This window comes from Symphalangus syndactylus, chromosome 20 (assembly GCF_028878055.3).
Source record: "Symphalangus syndactylus isolate Jambi chromosome 20, NHGRI_mSymSyn1-v2.1_pri, whole genome shotgun sequence".
In the NCBI taxonomy this organism is placed as follows: domain Eukaryota; kingdom Metazoa; phylum Chordata; class Mammalia; order Primates; family Hylobatidae; genus Symphalangus; species Symphalangus syndactylus.
In genome coordinates, this window is record NC_072442.2 from 45,377,721 (window position 1) to 45,398,940 (window position 21,220).

Here is a 21,220-nt window from a genome sequence, read left to right on the forward strand (position 1 = left end):
AATCGAGACCATCCTGGACAACATGGTGAAATTCCGTCTCTACTAAAAATACAAAAATTAGCGGGGCATGGTGGCGTGGGCCTGTAGTCCTAGCTACTGGGGAGGCTGAGGCGGGAGAATCGTTTGAACCCGGGAGGCGGAGGTTGCAGTGAGCCTTTGTGCCACTGCACTCTAGCCTGGCGACAGTGAGACTCCGTCTCACCATAAAAAAAAAATAAAAATAAAAAAATTAGCTGGGAGTGGTGGCACGCGCCTGTAGCCCCAACTACTCGGGAGGCTGAGTTGGGAGGATCGCTCGAGACCAGGAGTTTGAGACCAGCCTGGGCAACATAAGGAGACCCAACTCCCCCGCCCTTCAGCTTTACAAAAAATTTAAAAAATTAGCCAGGAGTGGTGGCGCCACGTGCCTGCAGCCCCAGCTACTCGGGAGACTGAGGCGGGAGGGTCGCTTGAACCTGGGAGTTCAATGCTGCAACGAGCTATGATAGCGCCACTGCACTCCAGCCTGGGCGACAGAGCAAGACCCTGTTTTACACAGACAAAAACGAACAAAAAGGTCACAGTGAACTTTGTTCAAAAGTCACATTAACACTCAAATGCCTTAACCCCGACTGAAAGCCAGGGCTTAGGACACAGGGCAGCTCTCCCTCAAAAAGGGGTCTCCCGACAACACCCAATCCACAAGTTGCTCCTCGCCCTCCCCAAACCGGTACAAGATTTATTAGTCTCTGGGCATCTCCAACGGATTCTGAGAGCTACAGGAGGGACTAAGGGACAAATATGAAATGTCGGACAAATGAAATGTGCGCAATGGCTAGGTTTTGGATGATAAGCCAGTTGCTGAGCGACTTCTCAAATCTTCCAAGTGCCTCCAACACCTCTCCCACCCGGTAGGGCTGCGCTCTTTCGCTCTTTCAACCTTCCACGACCGGCCTCTCCGCTGCCCTATCAGCAAATCATCGGGCCGGTGCCTGCCAGGCCGGGCCAATCCCGAACACATTTACTTTGAGCGGGAAAAGCTCAGAAGCAGCAAGAGAGCGAGGTCCGCTAACCGTCCCTTTCTCTCCTTGTCTCTGGGGGGTAACGGAGCCTGGAGTGGTCGCCCATTGGATGGGCATTGGGCCAATGGCAGGGTGCGAAGCGGGGGAGGGGGCGGGCCTCACAACGGGGCGGGGCGCGCCTGTGCCGTGTCGCGTGCCGAGTCGCGAGCCCCAGGCAGGCCAGGTAACGGCCTCTGCCCCCGCCCCTCCCTCCCCGCTCCGGCTCCCCCTACCCGCACACTGGCTCCAGGCAGCGCCCGGGCAGCGGAGGCGGCTGCGGAGACGGCGGGGTGCGGGCTGAGGGAGCCGGGCCTGGACGCCCCCCCACCCCCGTACCCCAGGAGCTGTGCCTAGTCCAGGAGAGGCTGGGGGGGCCCCATGGAGGTGAGACGCGGAGACACCCGCCCGCGCCGTCACCCCTCAGGCCTGAGGGAGGAAGGACTTGAGGTAACGGATGAGGAAGGGCAGGGTCCAGGGGGCGGCCAGGCTTGCAAGAGGCGACAAGGAGGAGAGGCTGAGGAGGGGGCGCGTCCCCAGACGGGGCGGCAGAGGCGGGTCGTCAGTGGGGAGGCCGGACGGGGCGGGCGGGCGGGGGGCGCGGCGTGAGCTGACTGGACGGGCCGGACGGAATCCGGGTCGCCGCGATTCCCGGGAGGCAGCCGTCGCGCTGAGGCGGTGGCCGGGGAGGGGCGCACCTCGGGGTCGGCACTCAGGGGTCGCCGCGATTCCCGGGAAGCAGTCGTCGCGCTGAGGCGATGGCCGGGGAGGGGGCGCCCCTCGGGGTCAGCACTCACGGGGCCCGAGGGGAGAGTGAGAATCCAGAGGCTGGAAGCGCGGGCCCCCAAATTCTTGTCCTCTGAGAGGGTTCGGAATTGAGCCGAACGGCCGAGGTGGAACAGGTGTCGGGCCGTTTCAGCTCCGGCGTCACCCTCGTGACCACTTTCTGATATTTCCTATTCCTGTGTGCTGCAGCCCAAAGTCGCGTTCCCCGGAGGTGCGAATCGCTGCTGGAACCTCGGCGCCGACGCCGGCGGCAGGTTAACCGATGTCTTCGGCAGCGTGATGTTGACTGGCTCCGCTTCCTTCTACGATTGCTACAAATCGCAGGTCCTTTAGTAAACTCCGCCTCTGTTAGACGATTTATTCTCAAATTGATTTACTCGAGCCACCGATTCGTAGGTGTTTAATGGCTCCACAGTTAAGGAAGAGAAAACAGGGGACAACTTTTTTTTTTTTTTTTTTTTTTTTTTTTTTTTTTTTTTTTTTTTGAGACAGGGTCTTGCTCTGTCTCCTAGGCTGGGATGCAGTGGCGCCATCTCGGTTCACTGCAACCTCCCCCAGCCGGGCTCAGGAGATTCGTGTGCGTCAGCTTCCTGAGGCACGTGCCACCACGCCCGGCTGTTTTTTTGTTTTGTTTTGTCTTTGTTTTTGTTTTTGAGATGGAGTTTTGCTCTTGTTGCCCAGGCTGGAGTGCAGTGGTGCGATCTCTGCTCACCGCAACCTCCGCCTCCCGGGCTCAAGCTATTCTGCCTCAGCCTCCCGAGTAGCTGGGATTACAGGCATTCGCCACCACGCCTGGCTAATTTTTTATTTTTAGTAGAGACAGGGTTTCTCCATGTTGGTCAGGCTGGTCTCCAACTCCCGACCTCAGGTGATCCACCCACCTCGGCCTCCCAAATTGCTGGAATTACAGGCACGAACCACCGCTTCCAGCCGTTTTGTTTTGTTTTTTTGAGACAGAGTCTTCTTCTGTTGCCCAGGCTGGAGTGCAGTGGCGCGATCTCGGATCACTGCAAACTCTGTCTCCCCGGTTCAAGCAGTTCTTCCGTCTCAGCCTCCCCAGTAGCTGGGATTATAGACATCTGCCATCATGCCCGGCTAATTTTTGTATTGTTTTTAGAGACCGGGTTTCGCCATGTTCCCTGGGCTGGTCTCGAACTCCTGGGCTCCAGCCATCCTCCCGCCTCGGCCTCCCAAAGTACTAGGATTTCAGGCCACAGCGCCCAGCCCAGGAACAATTTTTTTTTTTTTTTTTTTTTTGAGACGGAGTCTCGCTCTGGCGCCCAGGCTGGAGTGCAGTGACGCGATCTCGGCTCACTGCAAGCTCCACCTCCCAGGTTCACGCCATTCTCCTGCCTCAGCCTCCCGAGTAGCTGGGACTACAGGCATCCGCCACCACGCCCGGCTAATTTTTTGTGTTTTTAGTAGAGACGGGGTATCACTGTGTTAGCCAGTATGGTCTCCATCTCCTGACCTCGTGATCTGCCCGCCTCGGCCTCCCAAAATGCTGGGATTACAGGCGTGAGCCACCACGCCCGGCTATAATCTTTTAAATACAGTGTTTGCAGAATACATACTTTGCTTTGAAAATAAGTTAGGGGCCGGGCACCGTGGCTCATGCCTGTAATCCCAGCACTCTGGGAGGCCGAGGCGGGTGGATCACCTGAGTTCGGGTGTTCAAGACCAGCCTGGCCAACATGGTGAAACCCCATCCCTACTAAAAATACAAAAATTAGCCGGTGTGGGGGCGGGCACCTGTAATCCCAGCTACTTGGGAGACTGAGGTGAGAGAATCTTGAACCGGGGAGGTGGAGGTTGCAGTGAGCCAAGATCATGCCACTGCACTCCAGCCTGGGTGACAGAGTGAGACTCCCTCTCAAAAAAAAAAAAAAAGAAAAAAGAAAACAAATTAAGGAATAAGATTTTTCATTGATTCGTTTCCATCTTTTCCTCAGCATAACATGATGCCAGAAATGTAAGAAAATCCACTTATTTAGTCAGATCAAAATATGTTTTTTTCCTCAGGCATTTATTGCAAGTTGATAGAAACATATTTTTGACAATTTAAAGGTGAAAATTTCACTTTACTCCTTTATTTTCTGGTTTTAACAATGTCTTAAATTATATGCTACCACTTACCTCACCAAGACATTTAGATTTATTAATCAAAGGAAATAAAGCTTGGGTAATGTAAGTAATTTTCATTTGAAATTATTTAACCAGGACATCAATGTTGATATTGTTGTACTTTGAATTATAACAATATCTAGAAATAAATTAGTTTATTTAATTCACACTAAGAATCATGCCACTGTACAGATTGAGAAACTGAGCCTCAAAGAGCTTGATTTGTACCCTAAATGACAAAGCTCAAGTGGAACCCAGACCATAGTTCCACTGCTCTCTGCAGTGTTTACGTCTGGACTAAAATTTACTTGGATTTAATTTCAGTTCACTGTTTTAAGTATGTTAAGGATATAAGTGATACATTTTAAAGTTAATCCAGTTAATATGCCCACTCAAATATTTGCGTATTTCCTGGCCTCTGTTAAGGAAAGGGATGCAGATATTTCAAGTATGATTGTTTGAATCCACCACATTACTTTAGTTGTTTTAACCCAAGAATACAAAAGTTAAGTCAGTCCTTTAAAGGGATTTTTATTTGTAATATTCAAAATGTATTTTAAAATGTAAAATGTACCTGAAAGAATACTCCCAAAATATTTTTAATTTCCAATACTGTTTATTCATTTGACATTACATAATCTGAAAATGTTCCTTTTGTTTAAGCAACTATTTCAAAAAGATGAACAATTATTTATGTCACTTTGGATACTTCACACATAAGAATAGGCCTATGATGATAACTTTAGAACTCAAAGGATAAAATTAGGAAAGAAAGATAAAAAGCCTTTGTAAAAGTTGCTGCTAACCAACAAATTCTGGAAAGGTAGTTTTTAGTTTTAGCTCTCAGCAAAATCCCTTCTGTGTTTCCATTTCCTCAACTTGAGAATAGTCATAATATAAACTATAAACAGAAAAATTATAATGTGTGGGTTTTAAATAGAATCATAACCAGAACTTAAACAAATGGTTGTAAAATATTTTGAGATTCCTGAAGATGGATGATTGGAAGGTATTTCTTAATGTTCACATTTTGTTGGTATCATATAACGTTGTATAGTTTAAATGTTTTTCAGTGATCATATCTATTAGGAACAAAAATTTAGAAATATTAACAGAATAAAAACAATTAGAAAATACTTTTAGCCAGAATTATATCTTTTCCTTTTTTTTCTTTTTTCTTTTCTTTTATTTATTTATTTATTTTGAGATGGAGTCTCCCTCTGTTGCCCAGGCTGGAGTGCAATGGCTCAGTCTTGGTTCACTGCAACCTCCGCCTTCCGGGTTCAAGTGACTCTCCTGCCTCAGCTTCTTGAGTAGCTGGGATTACAGGCACCTGCCACCACACCCGGCTAATTTTTGTATTTTTGTAGAAACAGGCTTTCACCATGTTGGTCAGGAATTAAACTCCTGACCTCAGGTGATCTGCCCACCTAGGCCTTCCAAAGTGCTGGGATTACAGGTGTGAGCCACCGTGCCTGGCCAGAATTACATCTCTTCTGTATTTATAAGAAAATACTATTTTCATTGTGTTTATGTCTGGGTATTTATAGTTATTGCATCCCAGGTTTTAATAGTTACTTATCTGGAGAGTTAAAAATTTTGAATTTATACTTTCAGTCTTCTTTAAGGAAGCATTTTCTAGAATAAACAATGTATAAATTAGCTTAATCTTTTTTTGTTTGTTAAATTCACTTTCCCTACATGGTCCCTTTTGGAAGGAGACAGGGTTTAAATCATTAAAATCTTAAAACCCAAGGCCTGGCAAAGTGACTCACACCTGTAATCCCAGCACTTTGGAAGGCCAAGGCAGGAGGATCGCTTGAGGCCAGGAGTTTAAGACCAGCCTGGGCAACACAGCGAGACCCCATCTCTATTAAAAAAAAAAAAAAAAAGAAACTTAACACCCAAACTTTTTGTTTACTCAAGTTCGTTATAGAAGCATTCGCCGAGGCTGGGTGCAATGGCTCACGCCTGTAATCCCAACACTTTGGAAGGCCCAAGGCGGGCAGATCGCTTGAGGTCAGGATTCGAGACCAGCCTGACCAATATGGTGAAACCCTAAAACTCTCTACTGAAAATACAAAAATTAGCCAGGCATGGTGGCAGGTGCCTGTAATCCCAGCTACTTGGGAGGCTAAGGCAGGAGAATCGCTTCAACCCGGGAGGCAGAGGTTGCAGTGAGCCGAGATCTCACCACTCTACTCCAGCCTGGGCAACAGAGCTAGACTCTTGTCTCAAAAAAAAGATACTGCATAAAAGGCCCTCGACTAGGAGGAAGAAGACCTTGAGTTTTGGTTTTAGATTTGTTACATATTGGCTGAGTGACTTGCAGCCTCAGTTTCCCTGTTTTTAAAGTAGAGATAATACTCGTCACAAGGTTTACTGAATATGATAATATATGTGAAATTTATTTGAATAGTGTAAAATTCTATATAAATATACATTAACTTTTTTCAGAGGTTGGGGACATTAAGACTGAATTTTATTTATTTATTTATTTTTGAGACGGAGTCTCGCTCTGTCGCCCAGGATGGAGTACAGTGGTGCTATCTTGGCTCACTGCAAGCTCTGCCTCCCGGGTTCACGCCATTCTCCTGCCTCAGCCTCCCAAGTAGCTGGGACTACAGGCGCCCACCACCACGCTGGGCTAATTTTTTGTATTTTTAGTAGAGACAGGGTTTAGCCAGGATGGTCTCATCTCCTGACCTCGTGATCTGCCCATCTCGGCTTCCCAAAGTGCTGGGATTACAGGCTTGAGCCACCGCGCCTGGCCCCAAGACTGAATTTTATATATAATGTATTAAAAATAACATTGCTAGTATCCACATAACGCTTATCTATTCAAAAAATTACAAAAAAAGTACAATAATTGTAGGTATTTTATACCACAGACCAGCAACAAGGAGCCAGATCGGCCCGATGCCTGTTTTGTAAATAAAGTTTTATTGCAGTGCAGCCAAACCCGTTTGTTTATTGTCTGTGGTTGATTTAGTGCTGCAGCATTAGAGTTGAAGAGTTTTGACAGCAACCTTAATGGCCAGCTAAGCCTAAAATATTTACTATTTGGCCATTTGCAGAAAAAGTTTGCCAATCCCTGGTATAAAGCAAGCTTAAGTCACTAAGTCTACATTTGAATGTAATTCTCCCAACTTTTATATCTGTGTTATTTCCCCTGCTTTCTTATTTTTTCTAATATTCTACAACAAATGAAGTTTTGATGTGTCTGATAAACATTTCTTAAAACTTTCAGAGTGAAGACAATGTAGACCTAAGGCAGACCTATACTCCGTTTTCTTCAACAGAATATTCAAGTTCTGTAGATTCTTCACTTTTCTGTGCACCATGGTCTACTTATGGAGATGATATTAAACAACCTTCTAATTCTCAGATCAATATAAAGAACAGGTAAATTAATTCATTTCTCAGGGTAATTGAGGTATTTTTAAATTTAATTACATAGGAACTGAGGTTTATTTTCTCTCTGTTCCCTACATCATCATTTTACTGTTGTGGCATTTTGTGTTTTTCAAACTTTTAGGAAAGTGTAAACTGGGTAGTTATTTGTGTATAGTTTTTACGGTGTTTTGTTTTGTTTTGTTTTGTTTTGTTTTGTTGAGACAGGGTCTCGCTCTGTCACCCAGTCTGGAGTGCAGTGGTGAGATCATGGCTCACTACAACTTTGAACTCCTGGGCTCAAGCCATACTCCTGCCTCAGCCTCCACAGTAGCTGGGACTACAGGTATGCACCACGGTGGTCAGCTAACTTTAAAAAAATTTGTTTCCTTTTCTTTTTCAGAAACGAGGTCTCACTTTGTTGCCTAGGCTGGTCTTGAACTCCTGGCCTCAAACCATCCTCCCACCTTGGCCTCCCAAAGTGCTGGAATTACAGGCATGAGCCTCTGCCCAGCTAGGTTATTACTTAAAAAAATTCATTAGTGGGAACATTTAGTGCATAAATCTTAAGTTCTTCTTTCTAAAGATGACTTATATGAATGAGCTAAAACTTTTAGATGTTTTTGTCATCCAGTTCTAAATTTTCCATTTTTTTCCCTCACAACTACACAACAAACAGGGTTTTATCAAACATAAGATATTTTAAATTATTTTTCTGTTCAATTCCACAAATAATAAGGGCCCCCTGTACATCAGATGCTTTTCTATGGGGGATACCACAATTTAAACATGGCAAATATTATCCTTGCCTTTATAATCTTGATGATGATGATGATGATGATGACGATAACTAGGATATTATGGGAGCCTATTGCAAAGATGAGCCCTAAGGGAGTGACATCTATCTTTAATTATATATGGGAGCTATTTATAGAGGCTGATGCATCTTTAGTCTAACCAGGAAATAGTTATTTGTATTTATTAGAAAAGTGTTAAAAAATTAAAATTCTTGGCAAATTCTCTAAAATAATTTTATTAGAAAGTCTATATAATACATAATTCTACAAAAAACAAAGATATTTTTTAAGTTGATATATGCTATTGAAAAAATTCAAGCCTATTCTCAGCTTTTGGCTAAGATCAAGTGAAAAAATTCAAACTTTTCAGAAATATATATCAAGAAAAGTGAAAGTCTGTCTTAACCTTCTCTCCCCGCCACCCAATAACAGCTGCTAGCAGTTTGGTATACATTACATTGAATATTTTTTTAGATATATACTAATACATAATTACACAAAAAAGCTTTTATATTGAACTTTTATGAGATAACACATGTAGTAGAAAAGGTACTGGACTTACAGGGGGACTATTTAGCAAGTATATAGTAGTTTGGCAAGTCATATACCCTTGCAAAATACAAGTTTCTTAATATCTCAAATGATCATTCATTTATTCAACAGATAATAACGAATGATTACTAATGCTTACCCGTCCAATGTTATGAAGATCAATTAAATGAGTGTTATGCAAATATAAGGTATTTTATTTCTAAAATATCCCAACACAATGAAATGTTGAAATATGAAAAAACAGAAAGTTACAATTTATTATAAAACAACGTACAGGACCGGGAGCGGTGGCTCACGCCTGTAATCCCAGCACTTTGGGAAGCTGAGGTGGGCAGATCACAAGGTCAGGAGTTCGAGACCAGCCTGACCAACATGGTCAGGCTGAAAATACAAAAAAAAATTAGACAGGCATGGTGGCACGCGCCTGTAGTCCCAGCTACTTGGGAGGCTGAGGCAGGAGAATCGCTTGAACCTGGGAGGCGGAGGTTGCAGTGAGCAGAGATCGCGCCATTGCACTGCAGCCTGGGGAACAGAGCGAGACTCCATCTCAAAAATAAATAAATAAATAAACAAACCAACAAATAGACGTATGGGTTGAGCATCCCAATCTGAAAATCTGAAATCCAAACTGATCTAAAATCCAAAACTTTTTGAGTGCTGACATGATGCTCAAAACAAATGCTCATTGGAGCATTTCAGATTTGGGATTAGGGACGTTCAACCAAATATACAAATATACATTATATATTTGGAGTATAATGTATATTTTCAGAATCCAAGAAAAAACCCTGAAATCCAAAACACCTCTGATCCCAAGCATTTGGGATGAGGAATACTCAACCTGTATTACTTCAAGGAAGAAATTACCCAACTGTAACAGGTAAAAGGTACCAATCTTCATGTGCTTGTGGTTTTTACATTTTGTGTTTAGTCAGTATCAGTCACTTGGTGGATTTCTGGGATATAAGGAACTCCATCCAGTCATGCTTTGCAAGGATTAGGGATGGCTCCCAAATCTGTTACATTTAAGGGACAACTGCAGAATTGCTATAGTGTCTAGGATGACCATATCGCATTTCACTTTTTTATCCAATATTAATATAGAGTCACAAAAATAGAATAGAGCATCAGGTTCATATGGTTTTCAAATTGCAAATGAGGAAGCTCAGCAGGTGTTGATGGAATAATGTAAAATAAGACAAGACTTGCTTTCAGGAGCAGCTATGATACCAAGCATGTCTGTGACATCATAGGTAAGAGATTTATATCTTGGTCACCTAAAATGAAAAGTGTGTGTTGTGGAGAAATAAGAGGTAAGCATACACTGTAAGTTAGATATAGGATTTGAAATGAAGGAGAAATATTTATGTGGAAAAGACATTTCCACATAGAAATATTTATGTGGAAAAGAAAATATTCTTGAGTTCTAGTCTCTTCTTTATTTGAGATGATGGTGTAGATTCAGTCCACATATTTTATAGATAAAGATGGTAAGATAGGATAAGTCTGGAAAGAGTAATCAATATATTGTATTTCAGCATGAATTCATTTATTTTTAGGATTCAAACAGAAAGAAATGACTATGGCAGTGAAACAGACTTATATGGACTTGTGTCTAACATTTTGGAAGAACAAGATAAGTCACAGCCATATTTTGCTGAAGGGTTAGTATATAATCTATATAGTATATAACAGGCTTTTAAACTAACATACACTAGTTTATCCTGTTTATTAACTTTTATTTTTACTTAATAGTGGATGATCTGACAGTAGGTATCTTAATTCAAATATTGTTTCAAGGAGACTTGATTTTGCTGAAGTATTTGCTATATAATTGGAAGTTCAGTCTAAGGTTTTGTATAAGGACTTTCATTGAAAAATTATTCTTGCATAATTCAGAGCTATTTCCCTTTAGTTCATGAACTAAAGATTGGCTTAAAGAATATAAATTCAAGGGAGCTTTTATACATAAATCCCAAAGAATAAAACTCATTAGTACTATGCAGAAATACATATGGATTTTATTCATGTGTTAGAAAATTTTTTAATGTTTTGTTTTATTGGTGTTTGGAAGCTATATCACCCAAATATACTATTTCATAAATAGGGAAGTATGTAGCATACATATAACCAATTAAAATATTTTAATTTCACAAAGTTTAAGCAAAACACATTTTTTCATTAAAAAAAACTGTGGTCAGCAATGCTTTTATATAATAACCTAAGCAAAGGAAAAACTTATTTTCTGCTTACTATAGACAAAAAATTCATCTAAGACCATGAAGTCACATATTAGGCCTTAGTTATTTTCTCTTGGGAAAGTACAGTGAAGACATTAAAATGCATATTTATATAACATATAGCACATTTCATGTGATAGATAATTATCTGGAGCTAATGCTAGCTTATAAAGCAGCGTTGAAAGGGAGTAGAGAATGGTGACATGGGGCAAGATAAATGTTTTTGAAGACCTTTTCTCCCTTTTCCACTGAGGAAATAAAGTCTTTAAAACCTAAGTTGTAATTAAATATATTTATTTGTTCTAGGACCTGCTCCTCCAATTTAAAGTCAGTTTGGCCAATGAACACAAGCAGATTTGCAGATCACCATGCCCTCTTAACAGAAACCAAAAGGCCAATAGATATAGCCATCTCTCAGCAAGCTTTTTATAGTGGTGAATCTGTGTCAGCAATGGAAAAGCAATACCTGCATAACAGTAATCTCACACCACAACAAAAAATAGATGAACTTTATCATGGATTTACTGGTTTAGACCTTGAAGAACAATGGATGTACCCCTCACGAAGTGATCATTCTAACTGTCACAATATTCAGACAAATGATACAGCTAAGACCACATTCCAAGAATATCCATTTATCAAAAACTGTTTTACACCACAAACTGGTCTGTCTGATATCATGAAAGAATCAGGAGTTGATATCTACCCTTATGGAAGAGACAGAATATGTACTAAAGGTCTTGAAGCACCATTACAGCAAAAAAGGGCAGAGATGTTTCTTTCTCAATTTAATAGATACAATGAAAATATAGATTATTGTAGATACCCAGAATATGTTCATCCTAATAAGGCTAAGCTTAATAAATGTTCAAATTTTAGTGTCCAAGATAGCAAAAAATTAGCCAATGGCACACCTGAAACACCAACTGTAGAAGCAGACACCTACACAAAGTTATTTCAGGTTAAACCAGCGAATGAGAAAAAAATGGAGGAGACAATCCCTGACCAGCAGAATTTCACATTTCCAAAAACTATGCCACATCTGACAGAGAAACAGTTTGCAAAGGAAGGAGCATTCACTGCTGATTTTGGCTTAACATCAGAATATGGACTAAAACCTCACACAGCTTGTTCCACTAATGATTTTGCTAACGTCACAGAAAAGCAACAGTTTGCTAAACCTGATCCCCCAAATTCTGAGTATTTTAAATCAGTGAATTTATTATTAAACTCAGCAATATCTTCAGGAGGTATCAATTTAAACAGACCAACTTGGATGAATGTTCAAACAAAAAATAACACTCCTATTCCTTATCGAAGTCAAGGTAACTTGATGAAATTAAACAGTCATTTAAGTGCAGCTTCAAAAGGTTCTAACCATTCTTCAGATTTCCCCCAACTATCATCCACAAACTTAACCCCAAATAGCAATTTATTTCAGAAATATTGCCAAGAAAACCCTTCAGCATTTTCTAGTTTTGATTTTAGTTACAATGGTGCAGAAAGAATCCAATCTGTCAATCACATAGAAAGACTAACAAAGCCTGGAGAAGAAAATCTCTTTGAATTGGTTACGGATAAAAAAATAAAGCAGCCAAATGGATTTTGTGATAACTATTCAGCTCAGCAGTATGGGATAATTGAAAATGCAAACAAACATAATTTTCAAGCCAAGCCCCAGAGTGGACATTATGATCCTGAGGAAGGTCCAAAGCATTTAGATGGCTTATCACAAAATACATACCAAGATCTACTGGAGTCACAGGGTCATTCTAACAGCCACAGAACGAGAGGTGGAGACAATATTAATAGCCGTGTGAATCGCACACAAGCGTCATGCTTTTCTAATAATTATATGATGGGAGATTTAAGGCATAACCAGGGTTTTCAACAACTTGGTTCAAATGGGTTTCCTCTAAGATCCACCCACCCATTTGGCCATTCAGTTGTTCCACTGTTGGATTCCTATGACTTATTTTCTTATGATGACTTAAGCCGTTTGTACCCTTATTTTAATGATATGATGTATGGTGATAATTCTTTTTCTGGTCTCATGCCAACTTTTGGATTTCAAAGACCAATTAAAACCCGTAGTGGACCAGCCAGTGAACTTCATATTCGTCTAGAAGAGTGCTATGAACAATGGAGAGCATTAGAAAAAGAGAGAAAAAAGGTAACACAAAGTTAACCATTTAGGAATAACAGTATGTTCCTTTTGCCTGTCTTCATTCTGTTTACCTTAGTGTAGTTTAAGAGTACTTGCCTTATTTCTTTTTGCTTTATTTGTTGTTGTTTTAAAGAGACAAGAGTCTCGCTCTGTTGCCCAGGCTGGAGTACAATGGCAGAATCATAGTTTACTGTAACCAAACTCCTGGGCTCAAGCAATCCTTCCTCCTCAGCCTCCTGAGTAGCTAGTACTACAGGCACATGCCACCATGCCTGGCTAATTTTAATTTTTTGTAGACATTGAGTTTCACTATGTTCCCCATGGTGGTCTCAAACCCCTGGCCTCAAGCCATCCTTCCACCTTGATGTCCCAAGTGCTGGGATTACAGGTGTGAGCCACTGCACCCGGCCAACTTGCCTTATTTCTGAGCTGAATTCTATATTGTCCAGGATTTGCTGTAAGTTCATGACTGTAAGGAATTAAGTGGGTTACTTAAAAACTAAAAGTGGATGGGGTTGGCCAATGGGAAGCTTAAATAAATGAAGACAAAAAATGCTTGACATTTTAAAGTTATTGTTATTCTAAGTTGACTTGCCCTGAAGTAGATTTTTTACCCCCTTAGTGGTTACAAGTTTATTTCTTTGAATTTTTTAGTGTTAACCTGTTGGTATACTCAGGTATTTTATTTGTATTAAGATGATAGCTGGGCTCAGTGGCTCACGCCTGTAATCCCAGCACTTTGGGAGGCCAAGGTGGGCAGATCACAAGGTCAGGAGTTGGAGACCAGCCTGGCCAACATGGTGAAACCCAGTCTCTACTAAAAATACAAAAAATTAGCCAGGCGTGGTGGCAGGCGCCTGTAATCCCAGCTACCCAGGAGCCTGAGGCAGGAGAATCGCTTGAACCCGGGAAACGGAGGTTGCTGTGAGCCGAGACTGCGCCACTGCACTCCAGCCTGGGCAACCGAGCGAGACTCTGTCTCAAAAAAAAAAGATAGAAAAATACTGTGGTATTGTGGTTTACATTTGTTGCCTTTTGATACCAAAACAGAATTTTCATTTAAAGTGGTAATACTCTATTTATTAGGCTTACGAAAACTATTATTCATGGTCGAATCATATTTAGAATATTCTACATCTAAAAAGTATGTAATTTTTTACAGACTGAATTAGCCCTTGCCGAGAATTATCCTGGAAAAAAAGTATCCAGTACTAACAACACTCCAATTCCAAGGCTGACTTCCAACCCATCTAGAGTTGATCGCTTAATTGTGGATGAACTTCGAGAACTAGCCAGAGTAAGCTGTAAAAATAGATAACAGTGGATGGATTTTTTGTTAAATTTTTTTTAAATTTCAGGCCAGGCATGGTGGCTCACTCCTGTAATCCCAGCACTTTAGGAAGCTGAGGCGGGCAGATCACCTGAGGTCAGGAGTTCGAGACCAGCCTGGCCATTATGGCGAAACCCCGCCTCTACTAAAAATACAAAAATTAGCTGGGGGTGGTGGCATGCGCCTGTAGTCCCAGCTACTCGGGAGGCTGAGGCAGGAGAATCATTTAAACCCAGGAGGCAGAGGTTGCAGTGAGCCAAGATCACGCCACTGCACTCCAGCCTGAGTGACAGAGCAAGACTCTATCTTAATAAATAAATAAATAAAACTCTCATCAAGTTTTAGAGCTTTGAAGGGTTTTTAAATCACATTTACATCTAACTCTGAAATATATTTTTTTCATGTTTGGTCCTAGAACTATAATATTTAGGAAAGGGGCTGGGTGCAGTGGCTCACGCCTGTAATACCAGCACTTTGGGAAGTGGAGGTGGGAGAATCACTTGAGCCCAGGAGTTTGAGACCATCCTGGGCAACATAGGGAGATCCTGTCTCTACTAAAAAATAAAAATTAGCTGGACATGGTGGCGCATGCTTGTGCTACTCAGGAGGCTGAAGAGGGAAGATAGCTTGAGCCTGGGAGGTCAGGGCTGTAGTGAGCCATAACCACATCATTGCATTCCAACCTGGGGAACAGAGCAAGATCTTGTCTCAAAAAAAAAAAAAAAAAAAAAGGAAAGGGAAAATAGTCCCACTCAATCATTTAAAAAGTAATTTTTGTAATTTAAATGGTTCCTCTTAAAGCTCAAATTGGCAGTGGAGCTAATCCTCAACTGAAAGAATTTTTTAAAAAGCAAAAACCATTTTGAGTATTATTTATGGAGAAAGTCTCATTTCTTTGTCACATTTGTTTTCCAGCTTGATGAGCAAGCTGTGCTTACATAAGATGGTAACTTAATAGGGAATTACTATCTTTCCTTTTTTTTTTTTGAGGCAGGGTCTCACTTTGTCACCCAGGCTAGAGTGCAGTGGCATGATCTATGCTCACGGTAGCCTTGACCTTCTGGGTTCAAGAGATCCTCCTGCCTAAGCCCCCAAATAGCTGGGACTACAGATGCACGCTACCACGCACAGCTAATTTTTGTATTTTTTATAGAGACAGGGTTTCGCCATGTTGCCCAGGTTGGTCTCAAACTCCTGAGCTCAAACAATCCACCTGCCTCAGCCTCCCAAAGTGCTGGGTGTGAGCCACCACCAGCCAACAAAATACTTTTGTTTTGGCAAAGTAGGATATGACTTCAAGTCAAATGTTGTAAAGAATCCTCATGTTAAGTCATTTTGTAATTTAATGATTATTCCTATTATCTTCTTTGTAATTTCAGAATTTTCTAAGCAACTTAGGGTAGGTAAACTTTTCCTTTTTTGACCTTCCTCTCTTAAAAACTTAGTTTTCCAAATAAAATTTGATAAAGTTTCTTCCTGGGAAAAAAAATGCAGCAAAACGGATTACCTCTATTATTGAATAAAACCATTTTAGGAATTAGAAAAATCAACATGAGTCAAATTTGTAAATCTGTACAATGGAATTTATCCATGGTACATTCAGAGCCTAACATGAGGTACAGCCAGATGTTAATAAAAATTTCAGTCTTTTATTATTTAAAAAAAAAACTGTTCCAAATTAAAATTTCTTTATCGCAGTAATACATTTCTAGGAAATAAAGGATGACATACTGTGGATAGTGATATACTTTTCCCAGCTTTGCTTATGCTTCACATTAATTTAGAAGGATATGTTTATGCCTGTTATAATAATTTTATTTTCTTTACAAAAATTAGCTGGGCATGGTGGCATGTGCCTATAGTCCCAGCTACTCAGGAGGCTTAGGTGGGAGGATCACTTGAGCCTGGGAGGCAGAGGTTGCAGTGAGCTGAGATGATGCCACTGCATGCCAGCCTGGGACAGAGTGGGACCCTGTCTCAAAAAAAAAATTCATTTTATCTATACTTAGCAACATTATTTCATTAACAGAGGGTTTAAAAAATACTATTTTCGCCAGGTGTGGTGGCTCATGCCTGTAATCCCAGCACTTTGGGAGGCCAAGGCGGGCGGATCACAAGCTCAGGAGATTGAGACCATCCTGGCTAACACGGTGAAACCCGGTCTCTACTAAAAACACAAATTAGCCGGGCGTGGTGGCAGGTGCCTGCAGTCCGAGCTACTTGGGAGGCTGAGGCAGGAGAACGGTGTGAACCTGGCACACAGAGCTTGCAGTGAGCCGAGATTGCACCACTGCACTCCAGCCCGGGCAACAGAGCGAGACTCTGTCTCAAAAAAAAAAAAAAAAAAAAAAAAAATTACTATTTTCTAATTGGCTAGCTTTGTAGAATTTTGAAAAAAAAAATTTTTTTAAACTTTATTAAAAAATTACCTGTGCAGACTTTTCTCTTTTTTTGAGATGGAGTCTCACTCTGACAAGATCTTGGCTCACTGCAACCTCTGCCTCCTGGGTTCAAGCGATTTTCCTGCCTCAGCCTCCTGAATAGCTGAGATTATAGGCGTGCACCACCACACCCGACTAATTTTTTGTATTTTTAGTAGAGACAGGGTTTCACCATGTTGGTCAGGCTGGTCTTGAACTCCTGATCTCAAATGATCCACCCACCTCGGCCTCCCCAAAGTGCTGGGATTACAGGTGTGAGCTACAGTGCCCAGCCCCAATCTGCACATTTCTTTACTCTTTCTTTATCATTTGCTCAAAATGATTGTCTCATTTAAAAATAATTAGTGGTTCCCTAGAGGTTTTTTTTGTTTTGTTTTCCCCTGAAGGATCTGGCTGATACACAGTTGAGAGGAAAATATTTAACATACGGAATAGACTTACTATGAAGAAACTTAATACGAGTTTGAGGTTAGAGAAACATTAATTCCAGTGCCATTAGTTTCTTGAGAAGATTTTCCCCCTATATTCTCCAATCAGTGAACACCAAGTTCTACTATCAATTGTTAAATCATTTAACTCCCAAAGACAATTATTGTATTTACTTGATCTTCAAATTGCAATTATTCAAAAAGTTCTCTTTCCACATACTTTCCAAGTTTAGAATTTGAAACGTTAGGCATATGAAACTTACTCCCCCTACTGACCTAATATATCAGTGCCCTTTTTTAAGTTTCATTATCCAGAGGATTGAGAAGCATCCTAATTTTCTTTAGCAGTTTTGACAGTTACAGGAGTCATTTTGTATTATTTTAATGTAAATTTAAATCAATATTTTCTGTATTATGGATTCCTTAAAGCTATCACTAGTCAGTATTACTATCTGAATATTTCTGATTTCCAAAAAGGGAACATTGGAGGCCCAGAAAAATTAAAGACTTGTTGAGGTCAGGATTAATCAGTCAAGTACTTCTCTTTTTAGCTCAAAACTTTTTCTATTAGATTACAATACTTCCTAACAATGCTGTTTGCAGGCTGGTCTCTTATTTGTCAAAAACAGTATCAGATCTTGTATTTGCCCCGTTAATGACATGGTAATGTTTGAATATTTAACATTTTCATTGATGCTTATTTTCAGTAATCAACTACCACATATTTTTAGAATTAACATAGACAAGTAGATAGAAAACACTTTCCATTTTTGTTTCCCCCAGCCTGGTGTCAGGACACAGTAAGCATTCTGATTCATTGAATGAATATTATTGCTGTCATCTCTATTCTGCTTCACTGAAGATTTGTTTTTACTTAAGTTAATGGCAGGACATGTCTTATCAAAATTTAAAATGCTTCCCTCAGGTTGTGACTTTACTAGGCAAAATGGAACGTCTTCGGAGTTCTCTTCTTCATGCCAGTATCTCTACTGCTCTTGATAGACACTTGGAGTCTATTCACATTGTACAGTCACGTAGAAAGGATGAAATTGTTAATGCTTCCAATCGGCAAAGGCAAGGAGTTCCTAGATGCCAAGATGACAGAGGTACAAATATTAATGCATATTCTTGTGATAAGTCAGTGCGATAATTTAGGTATTGATACAATCAGATTCTGAGGTTGAAAGATTAGATTTCTAAAATTAACACTTATCTACAGAATAAATTGGTAAATAATCTCCACATTATTTACTCCAAAAGTATTTCCATTTTATTAATTTTGTCTATTATAACTGTTTCAAGATAGTCTGTGTTCTACTCAAAGTATAGTCACTATCGTACAAGTCAGAAATAAAGTATCAATACTTTTAAATATTTTAATGATAAAGGACAGGACTTTGGTTCAATCAATAACAACTTTTTTTACAAAAATAACATTTGATCATTTAGTAGCAAAAGCACTGGCTTTTGTAAGATTTAACAGATATTTAAATGGCATTTAATATGAAATGACCCTGAATGTTTATTTTACAGATGTTTTTGCCCTTGCTTCAGCAATTAAAGAGATGTGTGTGGCTACTCGGAAAACACGCACTGCCCTGTGGTGTGAACTGCAGATGACCTTGCCAAAAACAGCCAGTACAGCTCATGTGGTAAAGGCTTTACAAGATACAGTAAACTGTGAAGATAAAGTCCATGAAAGCATAAATAGTAGCAATCCAATGAACCAGAAAGGTGAAACAAACAAACATTAAGGAAATGCCAGCAGAAAGAAGAATAAAAAGCTGATAAACATATCAAGACATGCTAAAAATTTTTTAATGAACTTGTCAAACTTTCAGTGTTTTCTTTCAGATTTAAAGTTAATACCAATACCTTAATGAAGTCTAACTTCTATTTAAAAATCTTCTATTTGAAGTGAATCCGATATAGTTTTAAGTAAACACAAAGGTACAGTTGACTACTCAGAGTTCTGAGTAGTCAGATAACAAGTTTAAGTAAATTAAATATTTCCTAACAGCTAAAATATGCTTAAACCCATTCTGCCATGCAGGTAAATGCAAATGTGAAATTCTTCTAGGAGATAAGTTTCGTTTAGGTCTGTCTTAGTTAAGTATAATTCCAAATAATGAATCTAAGTGACTGTAACCCAATTACGGCTACAGCCTAGTAACCAAGACAAGTTTTGATTGTGATATAAAAGTGTTTTCCTTACAAAACTGGATACCTGGGAAACAAAGGAAAATATGGATAAACCCAATATTCATGTAAAAATTTAATATTTAAAATACTACCATATTTATAAATTTGAAATCTTAATGCCTAAGTATATGGAGGGAAATGCATCTGATTCTCCTAAATTAATGATAAAAGTGCCAGTGTAAAAACCATGCAAGTTACTGAATATAAAACCTATTCAGATCATTTGTGTATATTCTTTAAATTTTAATTATATTATCAATTATTAAATGTTTCCAATTTTAAAGTTATTTAAATTAAATCACAAAACATTCCCTTTATCTGGATCTTTTAGACTTGATACACAGTAACTGAAATAATGACTACTGTTTTAATACCCTTAGTTTGCTGCCTTTTATGAGGGTATCACGAAGTTCTAAAATGTATTTTTTTAAAGGTTAATCTCTAACTAGTTTAGCTTGCAATTGGTTAGTGTATATTTTGTGTAGTTGTGTTCATTAGTTTGCTTCTAAGTTCTAAAATGTATTTTTTTAAAGGTTCATCTCTAACTAGTTTAGCTTGCAATTGGTTAGCGTATATTTTGCGTAGTTGTGTTCATTAGTTTGCTTCTGTATTTTTTTAAAACTATTGAAAGCTAAGCTTTTTCTGTTTCTCACCACTTAGTATCTTTGTATGGAACTTGAGTAATTTATTCGTTAATATGAAATGTTGGTATTATGTGACTCAGAAGATCTTGGGTTTTAACATTTCTAGCATGAGTTAAACTATAATGTACTGATGAAATTTAATTGAAATATCCTTGACTAGAAACACTGATGTTTTAAATGTTAGTGTTTTTCTTAGTTTTAGAAATTCTGGTATTAAAAAAAAAGAGTGTAATCATACCACATAAATTTTCTTTAGATGATGTACAGAAGAAACTGATTGAGAATGCAAGAGTAACTGTAGGGAGAAACATTTTGATCACTGATATATGCCTTAGAACTACCCAAATGAATTACATTGAGGGTAGTCAAATAAAATAGATCATCTCACCACAGTCACTGCATAGAAAGTGGTTAAGTTTAACATAAGACGTGTTGGATGTTATAAAAACAAATACTGTACTGAATTTAGTCTCAGGAAAAAAATAAATTACTTCGTTGAAAACATTTGGTTTCATTTTTCTAAATTTATATTAGTTTCTAACCTTAAGAGTCACTCATATCAGAAAGTCAAATGAATTTCATTTAAGAACTTATACTAAGTTTTAGATTTCATTATTAACACACAAGTAATAATGTTGGTTTATAAATCAATGCCATTCAGATATCCATAGCTCTAACCTGATCTCCTTCAAAGATGAAATTTTTGCTCTATCTTTATGCTAATCCATGTAAACCAGAAAAAAATTTTAGGGAAGCTTTTACATGATACTGGTCAGAAATGAAATACCAGTCCATTAATAAGAACCAAACACTTAACAAAATTCTTTGAAATATTGTTAATCATATCACCCAATAGATAACTTTTAAATTAGTTCGTTGTCCCTTTCAATGGCATATCCTCTAACAGGTGGTTCTTAGGTACTTGTATTTCTGAATTACAACCTATGAAAACATTGTACTTCTGAATTACAACCTATGAAAACATAAAACTTTTACAAAATTTGCAGTGAAACTGATAAAACTGATGCTCCTGCCACTTCTAATCTGAAAGAACTTGGTGTACTCATTCTTTTTAATGG

The 21,220-nt window shown here is 39.5% G+C and overlaps 1 protein-coding gene across 4 annotated transcripts; it reads left to right on the top strand.

Moving 5' to 3' along the window:
- Nucleotides 1-1,196: 1,196 nt before the first annotated feature.
- On the top strand, nucleotides 1,197-20,645 carry MEIOC (meiosis specific with coiled-coil domain). 4 transcript variants are annotated; one of them, XM_055255897.2, is made up of 8 exons: nucleotides 1,197-1,487; nucleotides 2,013-2,147; nucleotides 7,198-7,352; nucleotides 10,249-10,353; nucleotides 11,236-13,102; nucleotides 14,259-14,393; nucleotides 18,221-18,401; nucleotides 18,829-20,645. In XM_055255897.2, the coding sequence occupies exons 1-8, from the start codon at nucleotides 1,419-1,421 to the stop codon at nucleotides 19,047-19,049; spliced, it is 2,868 nt and encodes a 955-aa protein (XP_055111872.2). In that variant the 5' UTR covers nucleotides 1,197-1,418; the 3' UTR covers nucleotides 19,050-20,645. The 4 variants fall into 4 exon arrangements, with proteins under 4 accessions (XP_055111872.2, XP_055111876.2, XP_055111875.2 ...); XM_055255900.2 differs by lacking the exons at nucleotides 1,197-1,487; nucleotides 2,013-2,147 and adding an exon at nucleotides 7,569-7,686 and having other exon boundaries at nucleotides 7,258-7,352; XM_055255899.2 differs by lacking the exons at nucleotides 1,197-1,487; nucleotides 2,013-2,147 and adding an exon at nucleotides 7,744-7,858 and having other exon boundaries at nucleotides 7,262-7,352.
- Nucleotides 20,646-21,220: the final 575 nt, after the last annotated feature.